The following is a 26,070-nucleotide window of genomic DNA, read 5'->3' as shown; positions in this document are numbered from 1 at the left end:
GACAACTGTGTCAAATGTTGAACAGCCCCGGAGAGAAATGACTGATGTGAGACAAAAGACCCTTTGTCTCTAGTTTAATTGGCTTTTGTTTACTTCCTTTTCAAGGTCAGGAAAGTTATACTGCTGCTTTAGTAACCATGCTTTTGAAAACCGTTCAAAGCATGATAAACTTATGCTATTTGTTAACTGCTTCTGAGAATTTGATGTAACAAAGACAGCAAATAAAGATCGAGGGGCTTTGCGTCTTAATTTTTTGTTAATTAGTAGGGAGTGAGGACAGGAGTCTTGTCGCCACTCAGTGTAAGGTTGGGCGTGATATCTTATAAGTGTAACATAATTGACTTGGTAAACTCTAATGTAATTTTTAATTCTTAAAGTTGATGAAGGGTTATCAGGCTTCTTAAGATTTGTTTGCTTGTTTGTGTTTGAAGTTGAATTAGGGTAAAGGTATATCCCATGATCATAATGCAAATACAGATATACCTAATATATTAAATCGTCTCTGTAACGCTGGTGTCTCTCACTCCACAATGTTTACATAGCAAGATGAAGAATCATGTAACGGTTTTACCCAAGAATCAACTTATTTTACATTTCTTGGGACGCTGGATACTAATCCTCCATGATACGGACTGTGTAATAAGTCCCTCCAGTGCAGAGCTAGTATGTATGTAGATAAAGTTTACAGCATTTCACAGAGGAAGTCAGTCAGGAGCCATTAAAAAACACAATGAGAAAAGTAGAACTCTTTCATTTTAATTAATTTTAGAATGTTATACCACTCACTTTGAGAAACAATCTACCAGTGTTGGGTTGGGGGTAAATCTTATCGATAGAAAGTTTTAAAAAATTATTTTTGTATTAGGCTACTAAGGTAGGGCAATAAAACAAGTGTTGGCATAATGCTCAGATCCCATATCTGGTTACTCTGTGCTCTGAGGACCCGTATCGCCAGGCCCAGGGCTTGCTTCCATATTGCATTCCAAGCAGATTGGAGCCAAAGAAAACCTGCATTTGTCGGGTCAGTGCAGGGGCTGGGTTTGCTCTGGGTCATCCCATACAGTTGCCTCTGGTTGCTCAGTTAACGGAAGGTTCTTAATAAATACTTTTGATTGATGAAAATAGTAAGTAATGTTTACTTTTACCTCACCTCTAAGACATTGAGATCCTATCAAGTGGCTAGTTTTTAGACTTTGAATAAATTGTCTTCTTAAAAGGGAGAGAAGGACCCCCTTCTGGAAATAAATTGTAGCCTGTGTTCAGAAGCACCCGCCTGAATTATCAAGTTGCATTTATTATTAAAGCAAAAGCAGTCATGATTAAATATGTTGTCACCTGCGGGCTCCTTCCACGGGATGGAGTTCAGCGTGTTCTGAGTGTGTTCTTCCGTCCACTGTGGTGTATCGGCTCTTCTCGCGCGCCTGTCCTTGACAGGTGGTATCCAGGGAGGAGAGGCAGGTGGAGTTGCAACCACAAGTGGGTCAAGGAACATTTGAATTCTGTCAGTCCTCTGACGCTGAGACACAAAGTAACGGTGTTGTCAGCCTCTCGTTGTCTGTGTTAATGGGACCAGTGACCGGAGATGGATTTGCTCAGTTCGCTATTTGATTTTCCAAAAGGTTTCCTCTGTTCACTAGTTACTTCTGTGTGTAGGTATTTGGCTGCACTCACAGTGTAGTGAGCCGGTTTCTGCTCTGCGTTGCTGTGGCCCTTAGAGTTGTGATTTTTTGTATCGCCTGTATTTACACCAGGTCAGCACCTGACAGGTTGTCCCTAACGCCCCCTCCTTAGTGTTAAAATTTTTAGAAAATGTCTCCATGTGCCCAAAAGACCGAGTGTTCCTGGAAATGCTACAGTATAGGGTGCATTCTCTGCCTGGATTTCATTGTAATCTTTTCCCTAAAGAAGTTTCCAGCTCACTCCTTTGAGAATTATATCCTCTGGAAATATGCCTCCGGTTTTATAACATGTCAGTAGAAAAATATGGTTCGGAACAAGTTTGATTCACATACTAGTTTTCAGGAATGCAAAGCTCTTTGAGCTTTAATTGTTTGATTTAAGCAAATATTAACTGGTTTGAACAAGTCATTTAGCCTTGCTCACTTCCAGTTTCCTTATCCGCAAAATGCAATAATATTACTCATCTAACCCACCCATCGGGTTTCTGCCTTCGAGTGCTGTATGAGTTGAAGGATTGCTGTGGGTACCTCGCACAAACAAGAGGACTTGGTTCCTGCAAGGCTGCTAAACAAGCATTTGAAATTCTATGTGTATAATCATCAGTAGATCTTTGAGGTTAGAATAATAGAATTCTTCTTTTTCAAAATTATTAATGTTTTTAAGATTGTATATTTTATGGTTGCCATCTTAGACTATAAAAATAATATAGGCTCCTTAAAGGAATTGAGAATCTGTTAACATCTATGAAAAATGATTCAAAAATTAAGGCAAAATAAAATACCTGGTTAACAGAAGTTAGCATTGAGAAGGAAACTTAACTTTGAGCTTCCTGTCAGCCAAGGCAAAAAGGGTAATACAATGCATTTTCTACTGTGTGTTTTCTTTTAATCACCGTATTTATTTTCAGTTTATTTTATCTTGCCTTAATTCCTCTTTGGCACAAGGTGTGTAAGTAAGTTACCGTGAGTTATAATAGTCATCGATTTATGAATGTAGACTCAGATTAAACATGTCATTTCTTCTAGAGAGAATAGTTTTCTCCCCTGATACCAGATTTAAAAAAAAAATTGATTTCATAGATCCATGTTAAGTGATATTACCTAACAGTGGATGACAGCAGAGTGAAATAAGAGTCACTTCTGTGCCAATCATACGTCTTTGTCCAGCTTGTTCTCTCCCCTCAGGGTGTCTCTTCTCTTCAGGAGACTCTGAGGCATGGAGAGGGTCTAACCTCAGCAGCAGAGCTGGATTTCCCACCACCCCCTGACTCGGTTTCCAGTCGATGTAATGCTTAATCAGTGTGTGTGTGACTTTGGCCATCAGAGGACAGTTCCTTCTCTCTGCAGTCCTGGCTGGCCCCTGCCAGCACCCCCTGACCTCTGCGTGGCAGGCTGCATTCCCACCCCACCCCCTCTCCCTGGACTCTTCTCAGGGCTTCTCCATTGGTTTCTGTGAGACCTCAAATGCTGAAGAGCATTAGAACTTCAAGGGTCCACAGGTAATTAACTCATTCTATTTTCTTTAATTAAATAAGCGCAGATTGAATGTCCTCTTACCGAGGACAGGTGACTATTTCCAAGTGCACCGTCACACTTCTTATTGTCTCTATGCAGTATTTTTGAAATTATGGAAGGCTAGGTAATGTTCGGGGTAATCATATTCATTAACACATAAATGCATTTTTTCTTTTCTTTGTTGTTGTAAAAACTCCCCTGTCCTGTGTCCCTGTTTGCCAGCACGTCTGTTGCCCTTTATTTAGGTCTTTAGCTGCAGAAGCTTGGGCTTTGCCCGTAATTGATTTTTGTGGAGGCTTAGCGTGCTCTGTTACTAGTCATTTGTTTTGTCTAGGCATTCTGAAATTTTATTTTTTCAGATTGTAGAGGAGAAAGTTCTAATTTTTTTTTTTTTAGAATTATATTACCTGAAGCTAAATATATTTAACCCTGTCTCCAGGATACAAACTCTCTTGCATCCGTCTTTTTGTCCATTTTAAATGCCTCCGTGTCCGTCTGGCTTTTACAATACCTTTTTTTCCTAAGCTTTATTGAGCTATAAATCACATACCATGCAACTGACTCATTTGAAGTGTACAATTCAATGGTTTTTCATAGATGCACAGAGATGTGCAACCATCACCACAGACACTTAAAACATTTTCATTACCTCAAAAAGAAATCCCCTTAGGGGACTTCCCTGGTGGCACAGTGGTTGGGAATCCGCCTGCCAATGCAGGGGACACGGGTTCGAGCCCTGGTCCGGGAAGATCCCACATGCCGCGGAGCAACTAAGCCCATGCACCACAACTACTGAAGCCCGCGCGCCTGGAGCCCGTGCTCCGCAACAAGCCAAGCCACCGCAATGAGAAGGCCGCGCACCGCAACGAAGAGTAGCCCCCTGCTCACCACAACTAGAGAAAGTCCACGCAGCAACGAAGACCCAACGCAGCCAAAAATAAAGAAATAAAATAAATAAATTTATAAAAAAAAGAAATGCCCTACTTCTTGGCTGTCCCCCCTCTGTCTCCCCATCCCCTCCACCGGCCCTTAGCAGCCATCACTCTACCTTCCGTCCCCGTAGATTTCCTGTCCCGGACGTCTCACATGAATGGAATCACGTAACGCGTGGTGTTTCGTAACTGGCTTCTTTCACTTAGTATAATGTTCTCAAGGCTCATCCATGTTGTAGCAGGTAGCAGCGCTTCATTTTTTTATGGCCAGTAATATTCCGTTTTATGGATAGAAAGCCCATTTTGTTTGTCTCCTCATCAGTTGATGGACATTTGGGTTGTTTGCACTTTAAGGTTCCCTTAGAGCAGCTTCACCCCTGATCTCCCTGCTTCTCTGCCTCTTACGTCCACGTTGTTCAAAGTAGGACCTCTACAATCCATTCTGTACCTGATTTTTTTTTTTTTTTTACTTTGTAAAAAAAAAAGTGTCTTCAAAGATATATAGCCAAATAGAACTTTTTCATATTGTACATACGTGATTATTTCCTTCTTTCAGTGCTGTCTCATTTTCCCCCCTTTTTTCTTAGCTGTCTCTTCTTCCCACCACCCATAGTAGTGCCCCCCACTCAATAACGGCCTGGCATGTCTCCTCCTATCCTTTTCTGCACATTGTGTATCTAAATGTGTATATTCACACACATGTACATACATAGAGCAGGTGTTTTATTTGATGGGGTCATTGTTTTACAGCAGTGAGACTGTCATACATACTTTTCTGCATCTTCTTTGTCTCACCTTGCAAAAAGGCTTGAGAGTTAACTGGGGCGTCTTTAATTTGGTCTTATTTTTTAATGGCCGCCTAACACTTCATGATGGACCCATGATGGACCCACAAATAGACCCAGCCATGCCTCTGGTCTTGTTTCCAGTTTTGCTGCCACCAACACGGGGATCCTTCTACAGCACAGGTCTGCCCCCGGCAGGCAGCTCCTGATCCTGGAAACAGTGGCATCAAACTTGAGTGCCATGTCCACCAACAGCTCAGGTCCCTGCTCACCTCCCCGTTCCATCCCAGACTGAACTACTGAACATGCCAGGTTCTCTTTCCACCTCTTGGCTTTGGTTTGTGCTGTGTTCTCTGTGTGGAATGTCCCTTTCCCTCCAGCAGTGAGTAGGAGTTGTGAGAGCCCAAACTCTGGGTCAGACCTGGGTTCAAATTCACGTGACACCCATACCCCCTCAGTACTTTTCTTTGTCCCGTGTTCCCAAGGAACGTAGCTTTAATTTTTAATACGGTTCTATAGTAGGCCATCTACTATATAAGTAGTGATGTTTGGCATACCTGTCACCCTCCTAAATTTCAGGGTCCTTGGAAACAATCAGCCCTGTGAGGCTATGCAAGTGAGGGTCAGAGGGTATAAGGGAAATCTCTGTACCTTCCTCTCAATTTTGCTGTGAACCTAAAACTACTCTTTAAAAACATTAGTCTTAAAAAAAAAAAAAAAGGCTGTGGAGACAGTAAAAAGATTAGTGGTTGCCAGCTGTTGGGGAGAGGTAGAAGTGAATAGATGAAGCACAGGATTTTTAGGGCAGCAAAAACACTCTGTGCAATGCTCTGATGATGGACACATGTCATTACATAGTCATCAAAACCCATAGAATGTGCAGCACCAAGAGTGAACCCTGACGTCAGATATGCACTTGGGGTGATTAGGATGTGTCATGTGGGTTCATCAGTTGTAATGAATGTACTACTCTGGTGAGGGGTTTTGATATAAGACAAAAAAGAATCCAGCCCCCGCCTTTTTGTTTCCCCCGCAAGCATGAATCACAAAACCTTGGCGCATAGTAGGTGTTTAATCATTTATATTCAGTAAACGGATCAAGACCAGACTCCTGGGACTATAATTGCCCCGGTTTATGGCTGTTACTTCCCCAAATCCTCCCTTGCTGTCGGCCATCAAACTTCACAGTTAGGACACTGCCGGCAGTCTTGGGAGGGAGGACCTCCAGTTCTGGAAAACGAGTTACCCGTACAGACTGGCTGGAGTGCATTAGGTGACGTTTTGAAAGGCCACATGCTTTGAGCTGTGACTTGTCCACCCTCCAGCTGTGTCATCTTTGAACATTAAATTCACCAGAAAGAAAGGGAAGTTGAGACCCACCAATGGAAATACAGGTCTACTCCCCTCGTGATTGCCCTGTGTGTTGCCCAGGGCGACAATCTGCGAACAGATCCCCCTTCCCCCGGTTAAATTTCTGCGAAGGGGCAGAAGCACAATCACAATGGGAGCCTGGAAAGAGTGACCACTCCTGGTGGCTCCCTCCCACCCTCCCTCCCCTCCCCAGGCTGTATGAAATCCTACAACCACACCACACTAATTAGCCCGAGAATGGAAGGGGTTGTCATGGCGACCGAGCACTTTTTAAAGCACAGGAATGGTGTTCATTATTGTTCAGTGTCTTTAGCTGTGGCGAAAAGGTCAGTGTGGCAGTTGTTTTCCATATGAATTTTGGCCTGAGAGCCAAACCGAAGGTGGAATGTTCCTCGGAGGGACTGAAAGATGGTAAGTGCGGCTGCACTTTTTGGATGGGGTGTCCCTTTAGTAATATTTTTCAGAGTGTTTTAATAACTAGTGCCAAACTAAGGAATTGTACGGACTTCATTATGTAGAGATTGAAAGAGAAGGAGCAAGGAAAAAAGTATGGGTCAGGAACAGTGAAAGTTTGAGAGAGATTTAGAGAGTTTTTTTTTTTAATTAACAAGTCTTTGAGCATCAAATGATTAGATATGAAATTCGTAGGTTTCTCTATGAATTAACAAAGTTAACTAAGTCTGATGCCTTATTCAGTGTTTGTTTTATATTAGCTCTCTACTGGTCGTTGTGGATTGCTACTGTTCAGATTATATTCCCAAATAAATCTAACAGAAGCATTTTAACCAAATACCCTCAGAACAGTTGCCTCTCTCTGTGTTTCAATCCGAAGATAAGGTAAAGGAGTTATCAAGGCTAATTTTTTCATGCTTTTATTTTACTCTTTCTCGTCTAGGGATATTTGAAATAATTAAGACCAGAAACCAGTGAGCCCCAGTTCTTTGGATATTCGCCCTTATTTATTGGCTAGACTCCGGTAGAATACTGCTGAGTAGAGACATCTGACCCCAGTGTTTGTAGGAGAAATTAAATATGAGACAAGTCATCCTGCTGGATATGATGGCAGCTTTTCCAGCAAACGCTGCAAGGGAGATCTGCAGAGCATTCTTCAGATTTATTTTTTTGCTAGCTTGGAAAGCGTACAGAATAACATGGCTTTCAGCCTGATTTTGTGTTAATGACTGGCTGTGTTTTTAAGGCTCGCAAATTTAAGCCACTTACCGTCTTTGCACTTTTTAACAATGTACTTGTGTTCTATGGCACTATTTTTCAGTCATTTTGTACACAGTTGTGTAAGATAAGAAAATACGAATTAATTAAAGGGAAATGGGGTGTTTGGATTAAAAAACAAATCACTGCCCAAAAAGCTGTGAGTGGGAAATGGCATACTTTTGGGCTTTACCCTGAAAGACCATTGTCCTGTCAGCAACACCAGTTTGTTTGGCAACTGAACAGATAAGAGGATATGGTTCAGAATGTTAAGTCTTGGCTTGATTTCCTCTGTCTTTTGTTTGTATGTTCTGGGATTAATTTATTTAGTGATCATAGCATGGAGCTCGATAAATGGGGTATCTGACTAGAAATTGAGGAAATTAATTTTTTTTCATTTTTGTCTGTTTTCTCCATGTACAAACTCTCCTTTTCCTCCCCAGCCCCTAACCCCTCCCCCAGCCCTCACTGGGTCACTGCATTTTTCAACTAAAAAAATGCCTGGAAATTGAATTTTAAAAAGTAAATAAAGTGATATTTGCATGACACTTAAGATTCTTTGGAAAACGTAGCATTAAAAATGGTGGTCCGTTTATGATATTTGTAAAGTAATCAGAAATTTGAACCTGGATATTAATATCAATGAATTATTGGTATCTTTTAAGATATGATAGTGTTGTGGTTCTATTTAAAAAATGATACTGGAACACTTCCCTGGCGATCCAGTGGTCCACACTTCCACTGCAGGGGGCACAGTTTCCATCCCTGGTCAGGGAACTGATCCCGCATGCCGCAAAGCACGGCCAAAAAATAAAAAAATAAAAGTGATACTGATATATTTACAAATGAGAGTGTACTATCTGGGACTTGCTTCAAAAAAAATCCAAGGCCAGGGAGTACGTGGGCTAAGGATGGGGGGCCGGATTGACACGGGCGCTGGCTGTTGCAGCTAGGCTGTGGGTATGTGGGGTGGGGTTTGTTTTCTGTACATTTGTGTAGGTTCAAAATGTGTGTGTGTAAAACCATGGGGGGGAGGGCGGTCTTCTTAACGTCATCTTCTCACCTCTTGGCATGTTTTAGATGCCCGACCAGTTTGACCAGGCAGTTGTGGTCAACCAGCTGCGGTACTCCGGGATGCTGGAGACGGTCAGGATCCGGAAAGCTGGGTATGCTGTCCGAAGACCCTTCCAGGATTTTTACAAAAGGCAAGACGGAGCTGCAGAGACCCTCTTTCTTTGCAGAGGGGTTGGGGACAGGATTTTAGCACAAGGTGACGCTGGGCATTCTTCTTTTGCAGGTATAAGGTGCTGGCGAGGAACGTGGCTCTGCCCGAGGACGTGAGGGGCAAGTGCACGGCCCTGCTGCAGCTCTATGACACCTCCAACAGCGAGTGGCAGCTGGGGAAGACGAAGGTAAAATTTCGGAGAAAGAACGACCGTCCCATCAACCCCCTGAGAGATGTTTGAGTTTGGTGTTCTGTGATGACTACTAACCAACTGTTTTTCCAATGTCGGGAAGATACCCATCGTATCGTGCCAGCCATATTCTTTGTCCTCCCAACGTGAATCTTTTTTCTGAAGTCCTTGACTTTACAGGGACTCTGTTCTTGGGGACACATTGAAGCATCGGATCCTAAGTGCGTGTGTTTTCATTCAGTCAGTCAACAAATGTTGGCTGATGGGCAACTCAGTGCCAGGGAAGAACTGGGCAGCCTCTGGCATCTAAGAAGTGAGACCCCAGACCCTTCTAACTTTGCATTATTAGAATAGAATACTGAATGTTCTCCCTGCACCACAGGAGCTGTTGTGTGGGAGACCAGCCAGTAGTCCGAAATCCATTTTTTTAAACATGCAGGTGTGACTGAGGCCTTTACCCCTTAGCTGAGTGATAAGCAGTCTGGCCTCAACAGCAAAAATTAGCCATAAAATTGGCAGTATGGCCTCTTCTCCCTGTATCAGGAACTTCCAGAACCCTCATTTGGGGTTCCATTCTCCTTCTGCCACCCACCTCCAGGGTCTTATCACACAGGAGAGGCAGAAATGCAGGCAGCTGGGGGTCGGCCTTTGAGTGTATGGTTGTCTTCAAAAGTAAGAGGTGTTCCTCAAGCCTCATCCTCCTGACTCTACAAGTAGGAATGCAGCATCAGAGAAATATTTTAAAGATTCTGCTCAGATTATGTTTTTAACCTAGGAGTTTCTTTGTTTAAAAAAAAGAAAGAGGAGGAAGAGGGAAAGAGAGACACATATCTTGCAGTTTGACTGTCTTCATCTCAGAGCTTCTCTGATAAAATACCATAGACAGGGTGGCTTAAGCACAGACATTTATTTCACACAGTTCTGGAGGCTGGAATTCTGAGATCAGGGTGCCAGCATGGTCAGGTTCTGGTGAAGGTCTCCTTCCTGGTTTACAGACAGCTGCCTTCTTACTGTGTCCTGACACGGTGGAGAGTGAGTTCTGGTCTCTCTTCCTCCTCTTATAAGGGCACTAATCCTATCATGGGGCCCCACCCTCCTAAACGTAATTACTTCCTAAAGGCCTGACTTTCAAATACTGTCACATTGGGGGTTAGGGCTGCAGCATAAGAATTGGGGTTGGGGGGGGGGTGGCAAACATTCAGTCTTTAACATTGATGTGAGATTAATGACAAGTATTTAGGCATCACCTGGAGGCCATTTAGCAAAGGAAAGTGTATAATGAACATACTCTTCTGCTCTTGAAGGATTTCAGCTGGCCAGGGATTTAAGATGCAAACATCTAACAAGGTAGAGATGGCATGCAGAGGTATTGTATTAGTAATCTATTGCTGTGTAACAGACAACCATAAACTTAGCAGCTTTAACAACACACACCAATTACTTCATGGTATCTATGGGTCAGGGGTCCAGGCACAGCTTAGCTGGTCCTCTGTCAGGGTCTCAGAGTGTCAGCTGGGGCTACATTCCCTTCTGGAGCTTGGAGTCCTCTTCCAAGCTCACGTGGCTCTAGAATGCCATTCTTTGCAGTTGTAGGACTGAGGCTGCAGTCCCACTGGACCCTCTTTTCCTGCTGGCTGCCCCCTGGGGCCACTCTCAGCTTCTAGAGGTCCCCCCACAGTTTCTAACCACCTGACCCCTCTCCCAGGCCCTCCCACTTCTTCAGGGCCAGCAGGAGACGCTTCTGCTCCAGTCTCCTAAGGTGGAGTCTTATATAATGTAACATATCCATAAGAGTGATATCCCATCACCTTTGCCATGTTCTAGAACAAAGTCACAGGTTCCACCCACACTAATAGGATTAAACAAGGGCGTAACTCATTGGGGGTCACTTTGGGGTGTGTCCTCCCAGGTTTATAGGTCTCTTTACCTGGAATTCTCCACCCTCCCCTCCACCCTGTTTAGCCAACTCATCCTTCAAGTCTCTGCTTAGATGCAGGCTTTGACAGGAATCCTTTTTGACATTCTTCATTGCACCCTGCACCAAAACTCACCCCTAAACTGGGCTAAGCCCCCTCCTCTGTCATTGACATCTTTCTGTTTTCTACCCTGTTATAACACTTAACATGCTGTCATGTTGTCTTGGTATTGCCTGGTGACTTGTCTACAATCACCCAATAGAGAATGTAGAGTTCATTGTTCGTTCTTCTACACAACACAATGCACGTAGTAGGAGTTCACATAGTAGGAGCTCAGTCAGTGTCTGTTAAATGCTAAAAAACTATAAAGTGATGGCACAAAATTGTTGTATGTTGAGTCACTCAAAGAACTTTCTAAAGAAGTTGGTTCAAGTGGAGCTCTTGGCAGTATAATATAGTCTGCTCTGATTTTTTTAATTAAAAAGGTATTACATTCTCTGTAAACTGATATCCTCCTCCTGTCTCACTGCCTTATACCATGGAATAACATCAAAGATTATTGACTCACCCAGCCAATACTGGTCTCTTTTCTGAGCTTTGAAAAATCAATCCAACTTCATTTACAATTTACGATGGAAATCAGGCCCCAGCAAGACTTAGAACTGGGTGTAGCACAGGGACACGGAGACATAAAGACATGGGCATTGCCCCCAGTTTACTAAGTTGCTGGGAGATAAGTCATCCCATACAACTGATAAATTATGCAGTGTGATCTCTTGAAGGAATAAGGACACAGCTCCAGGAGAGAGCTCACTGTGAATTGACATGATCAGAAGAGTATTCAAGAAAAGGAAATGTTTAAAGAGGAGTTAAATTTTAATTGGTGACACACTGGAAGTAGGAGTAGGATGGAAGCTTATCATTTCACATAAATATTAGGAAGTAAATGGAAACATGAGAGCATTTAAATTGTATCCACTAAATAGCCCTGACCTTGACCAACATTTGACTTAATTATACACTTAATTATACTCTAGCAGTGTTTCAGTCAGTGTTGCCGCCAGAGGTCTTTGCATTTAAAACCTTGACCCTCTAACAAATATCTAAATCTTCTGGTAAAGAAGTTTCTGTCAACACTTACATGACAGAGGGAAATGTGGGCAGCGCTGTAGTCAGCAAATTAAACATGGCGCCAGGTCTGAATTCACTGGCTTAAAACACATCTGGTCTTTGGAAGGCAAGGATTCTTATCTGCTGGGGAAGCATCCCTAAAGAAGCCAGGAGGCCTGTCCAAGCCTCTGGAACAGCCCGAGCAGGAGATCCTGCCGTACGTCCCTGCTGAGAAGCCAAGTTTAGGGAGACGGAGGTGAACAGCTGCTCCCCTCTTTTTTCCTGGTTTTGACTTTTCCCTCTGCCTTGTGACTCTGGCACGTTTTACTTTTCTGGTCCGTGGACTACATTGCCAGACCTTATTTCTTCTCTGGCAATAAAGCCTGCAAGAGGTATTCTATAAAGACATTTTACTGGAATAATCCATAGGCTCTTGAGCTATGTAAGCAAACGATAGGAAAAGCCATGAGAAACTATTCATATTGGATGTTGAGTCAAGGTCAGCCGAGCAGCCCCCTGAGCGCGCACTGCCCCTTCCTAAGCTGCTTGATGATGCCTGACGAGGCCGGCGCCTCCGCTCACAGCAGCTGGATCCTGCTGACTCGATCTTGGCCGCATCCTGGGGACATGGCAACGTGGCAGCGGACACCACTGGGCTGGAAGAACTGGCATCACTTTCTGTGTGTTGTTGCATAAATTCAGGGTGGATGTTCTTAATGAAGCCAAGTTAGGTCTCTAAAGCATTTTACTCCGTTTGCCCTTCGGGTTATGGAAAGAATCTATTGATAGATAAAGATGTGGAAGTAAATCTAATACGCAGAGCACAGAGCTCTCTTTGATGGGCGTGAAACTAAGGCAGGTATTTCTCTGACTCTGATTCCAACCAAGACAGTCCCTAGGCTTCTGATAAGGTGTGAGACGCTCTTTCCTTCATAAAGCTTCCTATTTGTTCATCTGATGAATGTATGGCTCATTGGCATCGATGCTTTTGTTTTATGATGTCACCATCGCCATCACCACTCTTGTTCAAGATTTGACTTCATTGCTTTTTCTTTTAAACACTAACCAGAGCAACAGCGTTAGACTAAGATCCTTAATATCAAAAAATCGTCTCAAAGAGAAGTTTAAATATTTCTTTGAAGTCCAGTCTTGATGAAAACTGCTTCATATTTCTGAAAACTTTTTCTCATTGCTGAACTAACAAGCTTTATGCTCGTAGCTGATGTTTCTTACATTAAACTTTTTTTTTTTTTGCTCAAGATGCAGTCTCTTTATGCATCAACAGAGCATATTAATTGCAATTATAGGAAGAGCATTGTATGAAAAGCTTTTCTGAGAGAATTATTTGGTGGGAGAGTTTTACAAATGCTCAGGAACCCACAGCGGGAGTAGGTAAGGCTTCTATGAGTCACATGATGGTGGGAGTCTCTATTTGCTTTTTTGCCCAAATGTCTTGGAAGAGCCAGAGCAGAGAATCTGGAAAAATGTGCCCTCAAGAGGACAGAATGCATCATCCTAGGCCAGAATGACTCACTGGAGCATAAACTGAGAAGTCGTGAGTGAGGGAGTGTGTCATTTAACCACACCCCGACCAGTGCCTCCAGGTGACCGTTAATAGAAAAGCATAAAAAAAATTGTTTGTTTTTAGGAGATAATTCCAAACTTCCTTATGCATCACATTGGAAATTACAGAATTAAAAGCTACCATGATTGAGGGAGGGAGGGTCTCAGTATTTTCATACCTTTTCAAATATTAGGAATTCTGATACAAATGCCAATTACCAGACACACTTAGGCTTATATAAATGGTAAGCATAGGATTGAGGTGCCCACGGGCAGAAACAGGCCAGCAAATAGTTACAATCTCTTTGTCCCGATTCTATTGATAGTTTTCTTGCCATGGCTGAACCGAGATAACTTAAATGATTCAGTTCTAATTGCAAACAGTTTATAGAATTACATTCTTAAATGTCAATTTTTTTATGTGCATTATTTTTGAGGCCAAGATGCTTTGATTGTAATCATTTGACAGGCATGAAGGGAGAGTTTCCACGTGATGGCAAAGTAACATTTTACAAATTTCTTGGATTTTTTTCCCCCTCCCTTTCTTTCTTTTGTCCTTTCTTCTCCTCCTCCCCCTCCCCCTTCCCCCTCCTCCTCCCCCTCCCCCTCCTCCCCCTCTTTCCCCCTTCCCCCCCCCTTCTCCTTTTTAATGTGGCGAGTCTCTCTAGATATCTTCTTACTTAGACTTAATGTAGTACTGGTGTTGGTCCATGAACTATTTGTCCCAGCCCACAGTGAGATAAGTATTTATAAACTTGATGGCAATTTCACAGTCATCTTATGCCTGTTGAACTAATAATAACTGAGAAGACGGGACTTGGATTTTATATACTCCTTTGGTTTTTGCTTTCCAGTAATACATTGTTTACTATATTTTACGAAGGTCTTAGTCTGTGGCAGATGGGAAGTTTAAAACAAAAAAAGAAATCCTTTCCCCACCAGGAATTTGAGATTCCCTGTGCTGGACAGCATGGCCATTTGTGTTTGGAGCAAATCAGAGAAAGAAAAAAGCCTTACCCACCAAAGACACAGCTGACTCAGAAACGCCTACCGGTACCTGGCACATTCTGTGGACGTGACATGTTGCTCTCTCCTGGGCAGGTCTTCCTTCGCGAGTCCTTGGAGCAGAAACTGGAGAAGCGGCGGGAGGAGGAGGTGACGCGGGCGGCCATGGTGATCCGGGCCCACGTCTTGGGCTACTTGGCACGGTAAGAAGTGCGTGGACGGGAGGGGGCGTCCCCCGTGTGCGTCACCAGGTGGGGTGGCCCTGGCCATATGCTTTCATTTAAAATAGACCTGGATGGGTTCGGGTCAGGACCAGGCTAAGGAGAGTCGCAGGGCAGTGCTCGTAACTAGCAATGCCAGCACCTAGTTAGCTTGACCTGGGCAGGAAATGGGAAAAGGGGCTCCTGATGTCTCAGAGCAGCGACATCAGGGGACTGGGCGACATATTTAAACATTTCCCTAGTTCCTCTGGGTCACATACTGAAGCCACAGGCAGCTCGCCTGTTGACTTTGGTGTCATCCCATTGGGTCCACAGTGGCCCCCTCTCCAGGGTTTGCCGAATGAGGCAGGTTCTTTTCCTGTGCATCTGAGTTCTGTCCCCCCCTGCGGACCTGCGGGCCACCCGAACCCTTGCTCGTCACAGTACGTTACATGTTCTCAAGTACACAGCCGTCCTGCTGTGGCACATCCTTTTCTTTTTTCCTCATAAGGACAGGAAAATATATCACATCTCTTGGTTCTGTTTACAACCCAACTTCCTTCCAGTACTTTTCAAAGTCAGTATTAGGAGTGATGTGTTTATTTAGCCAACATGATGATAGGGTCTTGCTTGAGTTTCGTTTGTTGTTATTCTTTTGTTTTTCTTCTGTTTTGTTTTGCCCACAAGGGCCTCCTTGTCGGCTCCCTATGATGAGTCTCTGTTATGAGCGGATCAGCCCCAAACGAGGTCCTGCTCTCTTGTCTTGTAACATTAACGTAAACTCACGTAAAGAGCTCGAAGCCTCATTACCTCCACAGTTATTCTGTTGTGCTGTTTCTCTTCTCATTTTCAGAAAGCAATACAAGAAGGTCCTTTATTGTGTAGTGATTATACAGAAGAATTACAGAGCATTTCTTCTGAGGAGGAGATTTTTGCACCTGAAAAAAGCAGCCGTGGTTTTCCAGAAGCAACTCCGAGGTCAGATTGCCCGGAGAGTTTACAGACAGCTGCTGGCAGAGAAACGGGCAGAGGAGGAAAAGAGGAAACGGGCAGAGGAAGAAAAGAGGAAACGGGAGGAGGAGGAAAGGTATGGGACCTTTCTTGGCTTGGATGAAACAGACAGGAGGACACCTTTGGAGTTTTTCTGCTCTATATCCAGCCTCGCAGCAGGAATTCCCAGTGGACGCGATGGAACCTGCTGTTTGAAACAATAACTCTTGGTGGCTCAGATAAAATTCCTTAGCAGCGTTGAAGACCCAGTTTTGTGGTATTTTTATTCATGCAAAGAATAAGTATATTGCCAAAGGAAGAGACCCTATCCATCCTTCACAGTTCTAAGTTGTCTTTCGCAAAGCTTCTGTTAAAAAGTTCGCTCTCTGAAAAGTGGGTCTCGGATTTTTTTCATTGCTTTCGTTTATTTTCACTGTCTTTTTTTCTTGACTATTTTCAGAGAAAGAGAGAAGGAACGAAGAGAAGCTGAGCTCCGCGCCCAACAGGTGAAGAATGCCGTGACAACATGACATCTTGTCTGTTACCTTCCCAGTTCAAACACTTTGCCTCAATGATTTGAAACTAAAGTAAAGATGTAGGGAGAAGGATTCAAAGCTAAAATAAATATACAGGAGGAAGAATTTTAGAGGAGATGTTTATGCTGCAATATCTAACCCATTACTGTTGGGTAAAAATGTGTGAATGTCTTAAGATTTCAGTGTGAATCACGACAGCATGATAGCTCTAGACCAGTATAATCACTATATTAGTTTGCTCGGGCTGCCATAACATAAGTGCCACAGCCTGGGCAGATTAAATAACAGAAATTGATTGTCTCACAGTTCTGGAAGCTAAAGGTCCAAGATCAAGGTGTTGGCAGGGTTGGTTTCTTCAGAAGCCTCTCTCTGTAACTTGCAGATCGCTGCTGTGTCCTCACGTGGCCTTGCACCTGTGTACCTGCTTCCCCGGTGCCCCGTGTGTGTGTCCCCCAATCCCCTCCTCTTTATAAGGACACCAGTCAGTTGGGTTAGAGCCCTGCCTCACGGCTTCACTGTAACTTAATCACCCAGGAGGAGGCAGCGAGGACGCAGCGGGCACAGGAAGCCTTGCAGAAGCGTCGGAGGGAGGCCGAGCTGAGCCGGGAGCTGGAGAAGCAGAAGGAGAACAGGCAGGTGGAGGAGATCCTGCGCCTGGAGAAGGAAATCGAGGACCTGCAGCGCATGAAGGAGAGGCAGGAGCTGTCCCTGACCGAGGCCTCCCTGCAGAAGTTGCAGCAGCTGCGGGACGAGGAGCTGCGGCGGCTGGAGGACGAAGCCTGCCGCGCCGCCCAGGAGTTCCTGGAGTCGCTCAACTTCGACGAGATCGACGAGTGCGTCCGCAACATCGAGCGCTCCCTGTCGGTGGGCAGCGGGTCCGCGGGCGCGCGGGCCGACCTGGCCGAGGGTGCCTGCGGCGAGAAGCCCAGCTTCAACTTCAGCCAGCCCTACCCGGAGGAGGAGGAGGTGGACGAGGGCTTCGAGGCCGACGACGATGCTTTCAAGGACTCGCCCAACCCCAGCGAGCACGGCCACTCGGACCAGCGCACCAGTGGCATCCGGACCAGCGACGAGTCCTCGGAGGAGGACCCCTACATGAACGACACCGTGGTGCCCACCAGCCCCGGCGCCGACAGCACCGTGCTGCTGGCCCCCTCGGAGCACGACTCCTCCTCCGGGGAGCCCACCTACTGCATGCCCCAGACCCCCGGGGGCCTGCCCTCCCCGGACGGCGACTACAGCTACGACCAGGACGACTACGAGGACGGGGCCGTCACCTCTGGCAGCAGCGTGACCTTCTCCAACTCGTACAGCAGCCAGTGGTCCCCAGACTACCGATGCTCCGTGGGCACCTACAACAGCTCGGGGGCCTATCGGTTCAGCTCGGAGGGGGCCCAGTCCTCGGTGAGTACCCACTGTCCTCCCGGGGCCCTGGCTTGCCCCCGCCGGGGTGGAAGTTGTCTGTCATCCGCGCCCCCGTTGCACCATCCCTTGGAGGAAGACATCCCCCCTAGAACGGGCCAGGATTCCAAAGCCAGGCTCTTAAGGCTGGCCTTAAACCCCTTTCTCTTGCCAAAAGCAATCGTCGCATTAGTAAGTGGAACTTGGTGCCTGTTGGAGGTTGAACGTAAAACCCAGAACTGCCTCTTGCCCAAAGCCTAAGAAAACTGGCATTTTCAGTGGAGACTCTGGCTGTGTCTGTGCTGGCTTTGCATCGGGTTGGGAAATGAGACCCGCCCTAAACTGGAACGAGACTTGCCGGGGGCACTTCAGAGACCTTTCCTGACGGTAGCTTCACCCGCCCACTGCAGGACGTTATGTATATTTTTCTGGTTGTAAGGGAGGAACCTTTAAGGGCTTAAACGTGCTCTTTCCAGCTTCTGGATTTATTTATAGTTTTCTTTTATTTCTTCCCTTGACCATGCGTTAAATACTCCCTTGACTTTCTGAGGCTTGAAGATATTTTTATTTATTTGTTTGTTTATTTAAGAATATATTTTTTATTTTTAAAATTAATTTATTTATTTTTGGCTGTGTTGAGTCTTCGTTGCTGCACGCAGGCTTTCTCTAGTTGCGACGAGCGGGGGCTACTCTTCATTGCGGTGCACAGGCTTCTCATTGCGGTGGCTTCTCTTGTTGCGGAGCATGGGCTCTAGGTGCCCGGGCTTCGGTTGTTGTGGCACACAGGCTCAGTAGTTGTGGCTCACGGGCTCTAGAGCGCAGGCTCAGTAGTTGTGGCGCGCAGGCTTAGTTGCTCCGCAGCATGTGGGATCTTCCCGGACCAGGGCTCGAACCCGTGTCCCGTACGTTGGCAGGGAGATTCTTACCCACTGCACCACCAGGGCAGTCCTTGAAGATATTTTTAGCACAATAACTTAAAGGGAATTAACTCTTGGATGGTTTGATTAAAATTGTACACTTAAACAGCAGCGTTGTACTTTGAATACATAGCCTTGGGATTAAAATGTCTCATGTGTTACGTATCAAGTCAACTGACCGTTTGACACCAAAAGTCAGTATTTTGTAATTCTGAATTCTTTTGATGACCACACTCCGTTGCACTGTGACGAAGCAGCGTGTTGCTTCTTTGTCCGTTGTTTTTATTTTTTCAGTGTTGACCTGTGCTGGGCATTTCCTTAGCTTGTTTTCTGCCCTTTTTGCTCACTGTTGGCTCTCTCTCTCTCGGTCCAGTTTGAAGATAGCGAAGAGGACTTCGACTCTCGGTTTGATACGGACGATGAACTTTCATACCGGCGGGACTCTGTGTACAGCTGTGTCACGCTGCCGTACTTCCACAGCTTCCTGTACATGAAAGGTACGACCTGCAGCCACCCTGGTGCCTGGGTTAGGGGGTGAAGTGATGGGAAACTGAGGCTGAAGGAGGAGGGCTGAGAAAGTCATCCCACATAGCCCTTACCTGGTGTGAGGTCGTGTTAGGTGGATGGAGGATGCCGTGGTTGTGTGGTGTGGGTGACCCTAGCAGACCACGCGGCGTTAGGACAGAGGGTCTGCAACACTGTCACCGCGTTCAGTCCCTCTCTCCCTGTTGCCTCCATGTCTCTGTCATATCTGTGCTCTTCTCCTTCCTTCCTCCCCTCCCACATCTTTTCCTCTCTCTTTCTCACACATACATACAAACACACATGTATGCTGCTGGGGTTAGTGCAGCCCATTACCACGATGACGCTGCATTCTTCCCTCCCACAGGAGTATTAGACACCCTTATACATGGGAAAGTAAAGATCTGAGAGAGGATCACCCCTGGCTTAAACTGCCTGCGACGCCTGCTGTCTATCCCCTGCTCATGATAAGAATTTTAATCGTATTTTTGCATTGCTGTTAAACTTCGAATGTACTGTGCTGAACCTTAATACTTGGGGACCTTGAAGCATCCTCCTTCTGGAAAAGTGCTTAATCAGGACCTCGTACCCATGCCTTATTCATGTTCTTGACCTTGACTTCCAAATCAGTGACAGGAATCATGAGAAACCATAATCATCACCAATTTTTGGTAGGAGTTTTACACGGGTCATCTAAAGAGCGGATTGGTTTCTCACACGGCTCTCGACTCGATGAGGGGAAAGAGGCCAAATCTTGGGGATGGGGCAGAGATAACAAGATCCATTGTCCCCAGATGGTTCAAGTTTTTTATGTTTTCTCTGACCCTTCTCTTCACTTTCTTTTCTACTGCTATCTTTCTTTCTTCCCTTCTCCTTTTCTTCTTCTTCCCCCATGAAAACCTTTTTATTCTGGGTTCCCTTTCCCTGTTTCTTCTGTTCTTTGCCTTTGCTTCTCTCTTCCGTTGGCATATTTATCTTTTCTCATATCTCTTTTGCCCTCCTTAATATTATTTTCTCTTCTTCATCTATGTCTTTTCCTTTTCATTTGTTTTTTTGTTCTTCCCCATCTTCAGTGTCTCTCTAACTGCTAACATCATTCATTTGCTTTTCAAAGTTCTGCTGTTCTCAGCCTCAGATCCCCCAGGTGCTCACAGAAACCCCTCCAGGTTTATTTTTAGGGGAGAGCTTCCTATTGGCCAGAGTCACTGGTTGATGGAAATTCTTGTAGGAACGTTGGAATGAAAAAGATTGAGAAATTCTAACCGAATAATCGAGAGTTCATTGGATGAAGGAAAAAATGTAATCACAAATCAGAACCTAATAACCCAATAAGTATCTAATTGTAGCATTTTAAGATTTTCTCATGCATTTCTCAGAACAAATGAATATAAGCTTTTTATTATTCATATATTTTCCTCCCCCCTAATTAATCTAGTTCCCTAAGTTAGCTCAAAAATTCCCTGTAAATCACTCTTATTTATAATATATGGCACTCTTTTATTATATAACTGTCTGATTAAAACAAATAAGATTAGGAAAAAGTAAAGATACATTCAGAGCGCTAAAATCCCAAGATTAAAGCATTAAAAGCTCAAGAAGGTAAGCAAGTGAATTTGTGGCACACTCATCTCTTAATAAAACAAATTATTGTGTAACTGCATCACCACTTAATCTCTGATACATTACCATTTAATCTTTAATAAAGCCTTAAAGTTGTGACCAAAAGTTTCAAAGAAACCAATGATAAGGAAAATCTAACCAACCACCAGATTCTATTTTGTGAGCGTAGATGAGTTTGCACCAGCCTACTACTACTAAAGGTGTTTACAGTCACGAAACTAAGAGCGTTGATCAAATTCTCTAGGTGAGATATGAAGGGAACACCCGGAATTGGGGGTGGGGCAGGGCTGGGAGTGAGTCCCATCAATCACGTAAGAGCAGGAGAGTGACTGGTGGTGAGGGCTCTTGGGATGACTGCTGTAATCTGTATCTTTGAAACAGCTGTGAATAACCTTTATCATTCAAAGACGATAAGATAATAGGATAACTTTGTACTACAGTTTCCTCTTGGCTTGTTTTGAGAAACCTAGATTAAAGCCACACATCAAGAAGGAAGAAAAAACAGTTTCCTTCTGGTACTCCCTGGCAAGTTTGCTGTTTGTTAGGAAACAGCTCTGGCGCTTGGTGTGATCACAAAGGCTTCTCAGCTAGGTGAGCAGGAAATGCTGTAGATACAAGAAAGGGCAGCGGTCTGTAAAAGCCGGCGAAGCAAGTGCGCCTTGCACTGCAAAGAGAAACCAGTGTTGTCTTTGCGTCTTTTGTTCCACTGTGAAGTTGAGATCTGTAATCATTGAAGCAACCACTGAAAAAATTAATCTTAGAAGGTCTGTTTTAAATTTATTTCTAATCTGTAAAAGGAAAGCATTTTCTTTATACTTACTTTTAGTATCCACGTTTAAATGTTCTTTATTTTTGTTATTGGCTGATCAAAAAAATAACTTGTGGACACTTGATAACTACTGAAGTAGATGCAGTATTTATTCTTCAGTGGATTCGCTGAAGCAGATTTTTGAATCATGGTTGTAAGATGTCACTCTTTGAGCATCCTTGGGGAATCTAGAATACTAAAATAAAATTATCCTGCTAGAAGAGTATTAGAAATATATTCTGTATAGAAATAATGTCTGTATATCCTTGTCTAATTTGTCTCAACCAAAAAAAGTTTTCCACTAAATAAATTACAGCTAAATTCTCATTTTTAAGGTACTGTCACAGCTTGGTTGGGAGTCTTACTTTGTTTCATATTCTAAATTTTATACCTTATACATAGAAGCCATTTTCAGATGATAATGCTTTTCTTTTCCGATGTAGATTAGGGTTTATTGCTAAACTTTGGAGTCACTGATAAATTTTGTTCCTCACACTGACTAAACAAGGAAGGAATGTGTCAACTTTGACACATTTTAAGCTAATTTCCCCTTCCTGGGGTGTTTGGACAGAAGCATGATCCATCCATATGGAAGTGGTTCTCCCCCGACTCCCGTCCGTGGTCCTGCCTCAGCCCGGGGTTAGAGTATCAGCCCCTGACTGGTCTTGCTGTTAAGCTCTTCACCAGGATTTCTCAGCTAAGTGAGTAGGAGCTGCTTTGGAAAAAAGGAAGGGTTCTTGTGTAATCCAACCAAGCCAGTGTGACACCTGCCCAGTGCCCCCTGAACACGACCCAGCAGTGCGATCAACCATCATCGGGGGGTGTCTGAGGGCGGGTCATTTGGTGCAAAGTTAAGGATGGGCTGGACCTTAAGACCTAGTGATCTTATGATCCAATATGACGGATTTTCTTAAACCCCTTCCTACCCAACCGTGGGGAGACAGGTGGCCTCATGAACACCTGGAAACGCCGCTGGTGCGTCCTCAAGGACGAAACCTTCCTGTGGTTCCGCTCCAAGCAGGAGGCGCTCAAGCAAGGCTGGCTGCACAAGAAGGGTGGCGGCTCCTCCACGCTGTCCAGGAGAAACTGGAAGAAGCGCTGGTTCGTCCTCCGCCAGGCCAAGCTGATGTACTTTGAGAATGACAGCGAGGAGAAGCTCAAGGGCACCGTGGAAGTCCGGACAGCCAAGTATGTTGATGCGCCCTGGCCAGGGCTGCTGACCGGGGCTCGGGGCTGCTTCATCAGTTAAGTCCCTGCCTACGAGCTGTCTGGGGCAAGTTCTTTGAAGCAGTAGATTGTAAGAGGTACTCGGTGAGTCCTCATCCTTCCTTTCAGTGGGTTGAATTATTAGGAAATCAGGGAAATAAAACTCCGTCTGTGAAATTCACTTTTTGTGAATTTTCAGACATTCAGCGCTGGGTTATAAGATGCTAGTTGGACATAAAACTAGTTCTTCGGAAATGTCATTGGCGGTACCCAGGAATCGTGGTGTGGATATTGAGCCATTGGCTGAGCATCTTTTGTCATCCTTTTACGGGTCAATCTATCACTTTTAATTCTTCTCCAAGCCCAGCTGTAGCCAACAGATGACTAAATTGGGAGCAGACAGCCAGTCGGGAGGTGTGTGAAATGAATCATTTGTCTTCCACCTTTGTTGGGTATACTAGCCTCTTCATACCCAACAATGAGAGCAACAGAGCTGCTGTTTGAATCCAACACACCCCCTTTTTCTGCCACTTTTTTTTTTTTTTTTTTGGCCATGCCACTCAGCTTGTGGGATCTTAGTTCCCTGGTCTCAGATCGAACCCGGGCCCACGGCAGTGAAAGTGCTGAGTCCTAACCACTGGACCTCTGGGGAATTCCATTTTGCCACCTTCTTATAGAACCAAAGCATTGAACCACTGAGGGCCTATTTGTTAAAAATTAAGTAAGGTTTTCAGAAAATGTTGGGAATTGAGGGGCAGCTTGTTTTCTTGGGTAATTAGATACTAAGCATAAAATTTATTTTGGTGTAGCCACACTCCACTCAAACTGAGCAACCATACATGTTCAGAGCACGGGTAAAAATAAGCTTTGAGAGACCAAATTAACTCCCTGAAGTCGTAGACCTGAAAACGACATATGGTTCCTGCTCAACCCGCATTAGAAACTTTAGAAAATGATTCATTGGAAAGTGGAAAGTTTACTCAAGGGAAGAAAGTCTTCTTTGTATTTAATTTTAAGGCCAAATTGTGAAGTGCAGACAGCACAGAGTATCAGACTTTTCAAGGCTGCCCCTTTGAGGTTCCTTAGGAGACCATGCTCCGTAGTCAGATGAGTTTGTGGGAGTTTGAATCCGAGTCCTACAAGTTTCAGCAGCATGGCATAGCTCTGTACCTCCTGCCGTCTTCCCCTGGCCCTGCATACCGTGATGGTCCTCTCTTCACCCTGTAGGAGGGGGGCCACAGATGCCAGGAGGCTGAGAGAGAGAATTGTGATGGTGAATTTCACCCGTGTATTTCTGGATGTTTCTTTTGCTACTCACTCTGTAGCAAACACATACTTAATAAAGCCCTATTCTCCAGGTGTTCTGTGAAAATTATAGAGGTAAGGAAGTGTTAGCCCTTCCTCAGATGTTCGTCACATTCTGTAGAGAAAAGGCAATGAGTTGCTAAGGTTTCACCATCGTAAGAGTTTTTTTTTAATTTTATATTTTGAAGTTTATTATAGAAAAAAATGTATTTTTTATTATAGAAAATTTCAATCATAGACAAGCGTCGGTAGGAGACTGGAATGAAATCCCTGTGTCCATTTCCCAGCTTTCAGTGGTTGCCCACCGATGGACAGTGGTGTTTCATTTGTGACCCTACCCTGCACTGTCCCCCTACAAACTACATTTTTTAAAGCAAGTCCTGACATCATATAATTTCACTTGTAAATATTTAGTACACGCTTAAGGATCAAGACCTTTTTTGATATATAGTCACAATATCATCACATTTAAAAAGGAACATGAACTCCTATCGTCCAAACTCTGGTCATTGTTCAATTTCCCGTTATCTTATAAATGGTGGTGATAGTGTTCTTGTTGGTTTGGGTTGGTTTCTTTCTTCGAATCAGGATCCAAATAAGGTTCATAATTTTTAATTGGTTGACAGATTGCTCAAGTCTCTTTCAATTTATACACCACCCCCTTCATCTTTTCTTTCACTCACCATCTATTACTGAAGCTCCCACCTCATTTATCCTGTCGTTTCCAGAGTGTTTTCGGGGCCCTGATGGTATCATCACTGCCCCATCTCCAGGGAAGCTTTTTATAAATGCGAGTCCCTGGGCTCCACCCTAGGAAGCCCCACCTGGGTTTTCTGAACGTTTCCCAGGATTCTGACGGACCACTGCGGTTCAGAACCACGGCACCCCGTTGTTTTACACGCAAGGTAGCTGAGTTCTCAGGAAGCAGAGTGGCTGCTCCAGGATGACGTGGTCTGGACAGTTTCCCCTGGGGATTATTGTCCTACTCCAGAGTCTCCTGTGCTGATCACCCACCCCCACCGCCAGTCGGGGCCACCTCTCTCCTTCCACTCCCAGGAAGCATCACAGACTCTTCTCTGAATTCTCATCTTCTTGGTTTTTAAAAAAATATTTTATCTCATCTCAGTGGTTCTAGCTAAAAAGTCATACAATCTTTGTTTTTTCTAACCAGACTGCTTAATATCGTAGTTGTAAAATAGATGTTTTACTGTGAACAGTTGTACTACTTCAGCTGACAAAGCAAGCTGGCTGTATCCCCAGCACCTTTCTTCACCAAATATATCACCACCTCTGGTCCCATCCTAACAGCTGCTTGTGTTTTACCCTGATCTGAACCTGGTCCACTGAGTTTAAAGCTCCAGTGTTGTTTAGAGAGTGTTAGGAGGAGATCAAAATGGAATTGAGATCTAGAAACACACAAATGCTGCTCTTCACCCCGAAGCCCCTCGTGGAAATTATGTGCCCGTATCAGAGTAAATTAGAGGTGTCAGCTCCTGCCTTAAACCTTGATGGAAGGCTGTGATGAACAAGGGAAAGAGCTCAGGCCAGACTGGCTGCCTTGTGGAGGTCCTTCCTTTGTAGAGCAGTCAGGGAGCTCAGGGAAGGTGCAGGCAGAGTAGGGGCTGCTGCTCTAGGACCTGAGCTGGGTGGGCCTTGGGTGGGCCAGTCGGGGAGAGAGGTCCCCCCCTAGAGCAGTCAAGGACCCCCCCCCCCCACACACACACACACACCCCAGCAGATCGCCTTTCTGGAGAGAGAAAAATCTGCCTCCCCCTAGAGGCCACAAGGGTCTTCATCGTTTCTAAAAGCAGAAAATCAAGGCTGAAGTGTTGGTATCTGATTTTTCAGTTACTGTGAAATTTCTTTTCTTGCCCCTTATTAAGAATTCTGTGTTCCTGATTTGCGTTTGGCGCTTGTGTTCCTTTGCAGGGAGATCATAGATAACACCAGCAAAGAAAACGGGATTGACATCATTATGACTGATCGGACCTTCCACCTGATCGCTGAATCCCCAGAAGACGCCAGGTGAGCCGCTGTGCTGTCGACTTGGTCATAACTACATCCC

General features: G+C 44.6%; 1 protein-coding gene across 1 annotated transcript in view; it reads left to right on the top strand.

The window, feature by feature from the left end:
• MYO10 (myosin X) overlaps nucleotides 1–26,070 on the top strand; it is a 213,683-nt gene that overhangs the window by 168,647 nt on the left and 18,966 nt on the right. Inside the window, 9 exon segments of the mRNA XM_082380348.1 lie at nucleotides 8,572–8,696; nucleotides 8,789–8,903; nucleotides 14,597–14,703; nucleotides 15,554–15,787; nucleotides 16,151–16,196; nucleotides 16,761–17,630; nucleotides 18,918–19,041; nucleotides 22,439–22,682; nucleotides 25,935–26,030. Coding sequence (XP_082236474.1) covers nucleotides 8,572–8,696; nucleotides 8,789–8,903; nucleotides 14,597–14,703; nucleotides 15,554–15,787; nucleotides 16,151–16,196; nucleotides 16,761–17,630; nucleotides 18,918–19,041; nucleotides 22,439–22,682; nucleotides 25,935–26,030 — 1,961 coding nt within the window.

This window comes from Balaenoptera borealis (genome assembly GCF_965194805.1).
Source record: "Balaenoptera borealis genome assembly, chromosome: 2".
NCBI lineage: Eukaryota > Metazoa > Chordata > Mammalia > Artiodactyla > Balaenopteridae > Balaenoptera > Balaenoptera borealis.
This window is presented reverse-complemented; position numbering and strand designations above follow the sequence as displayed.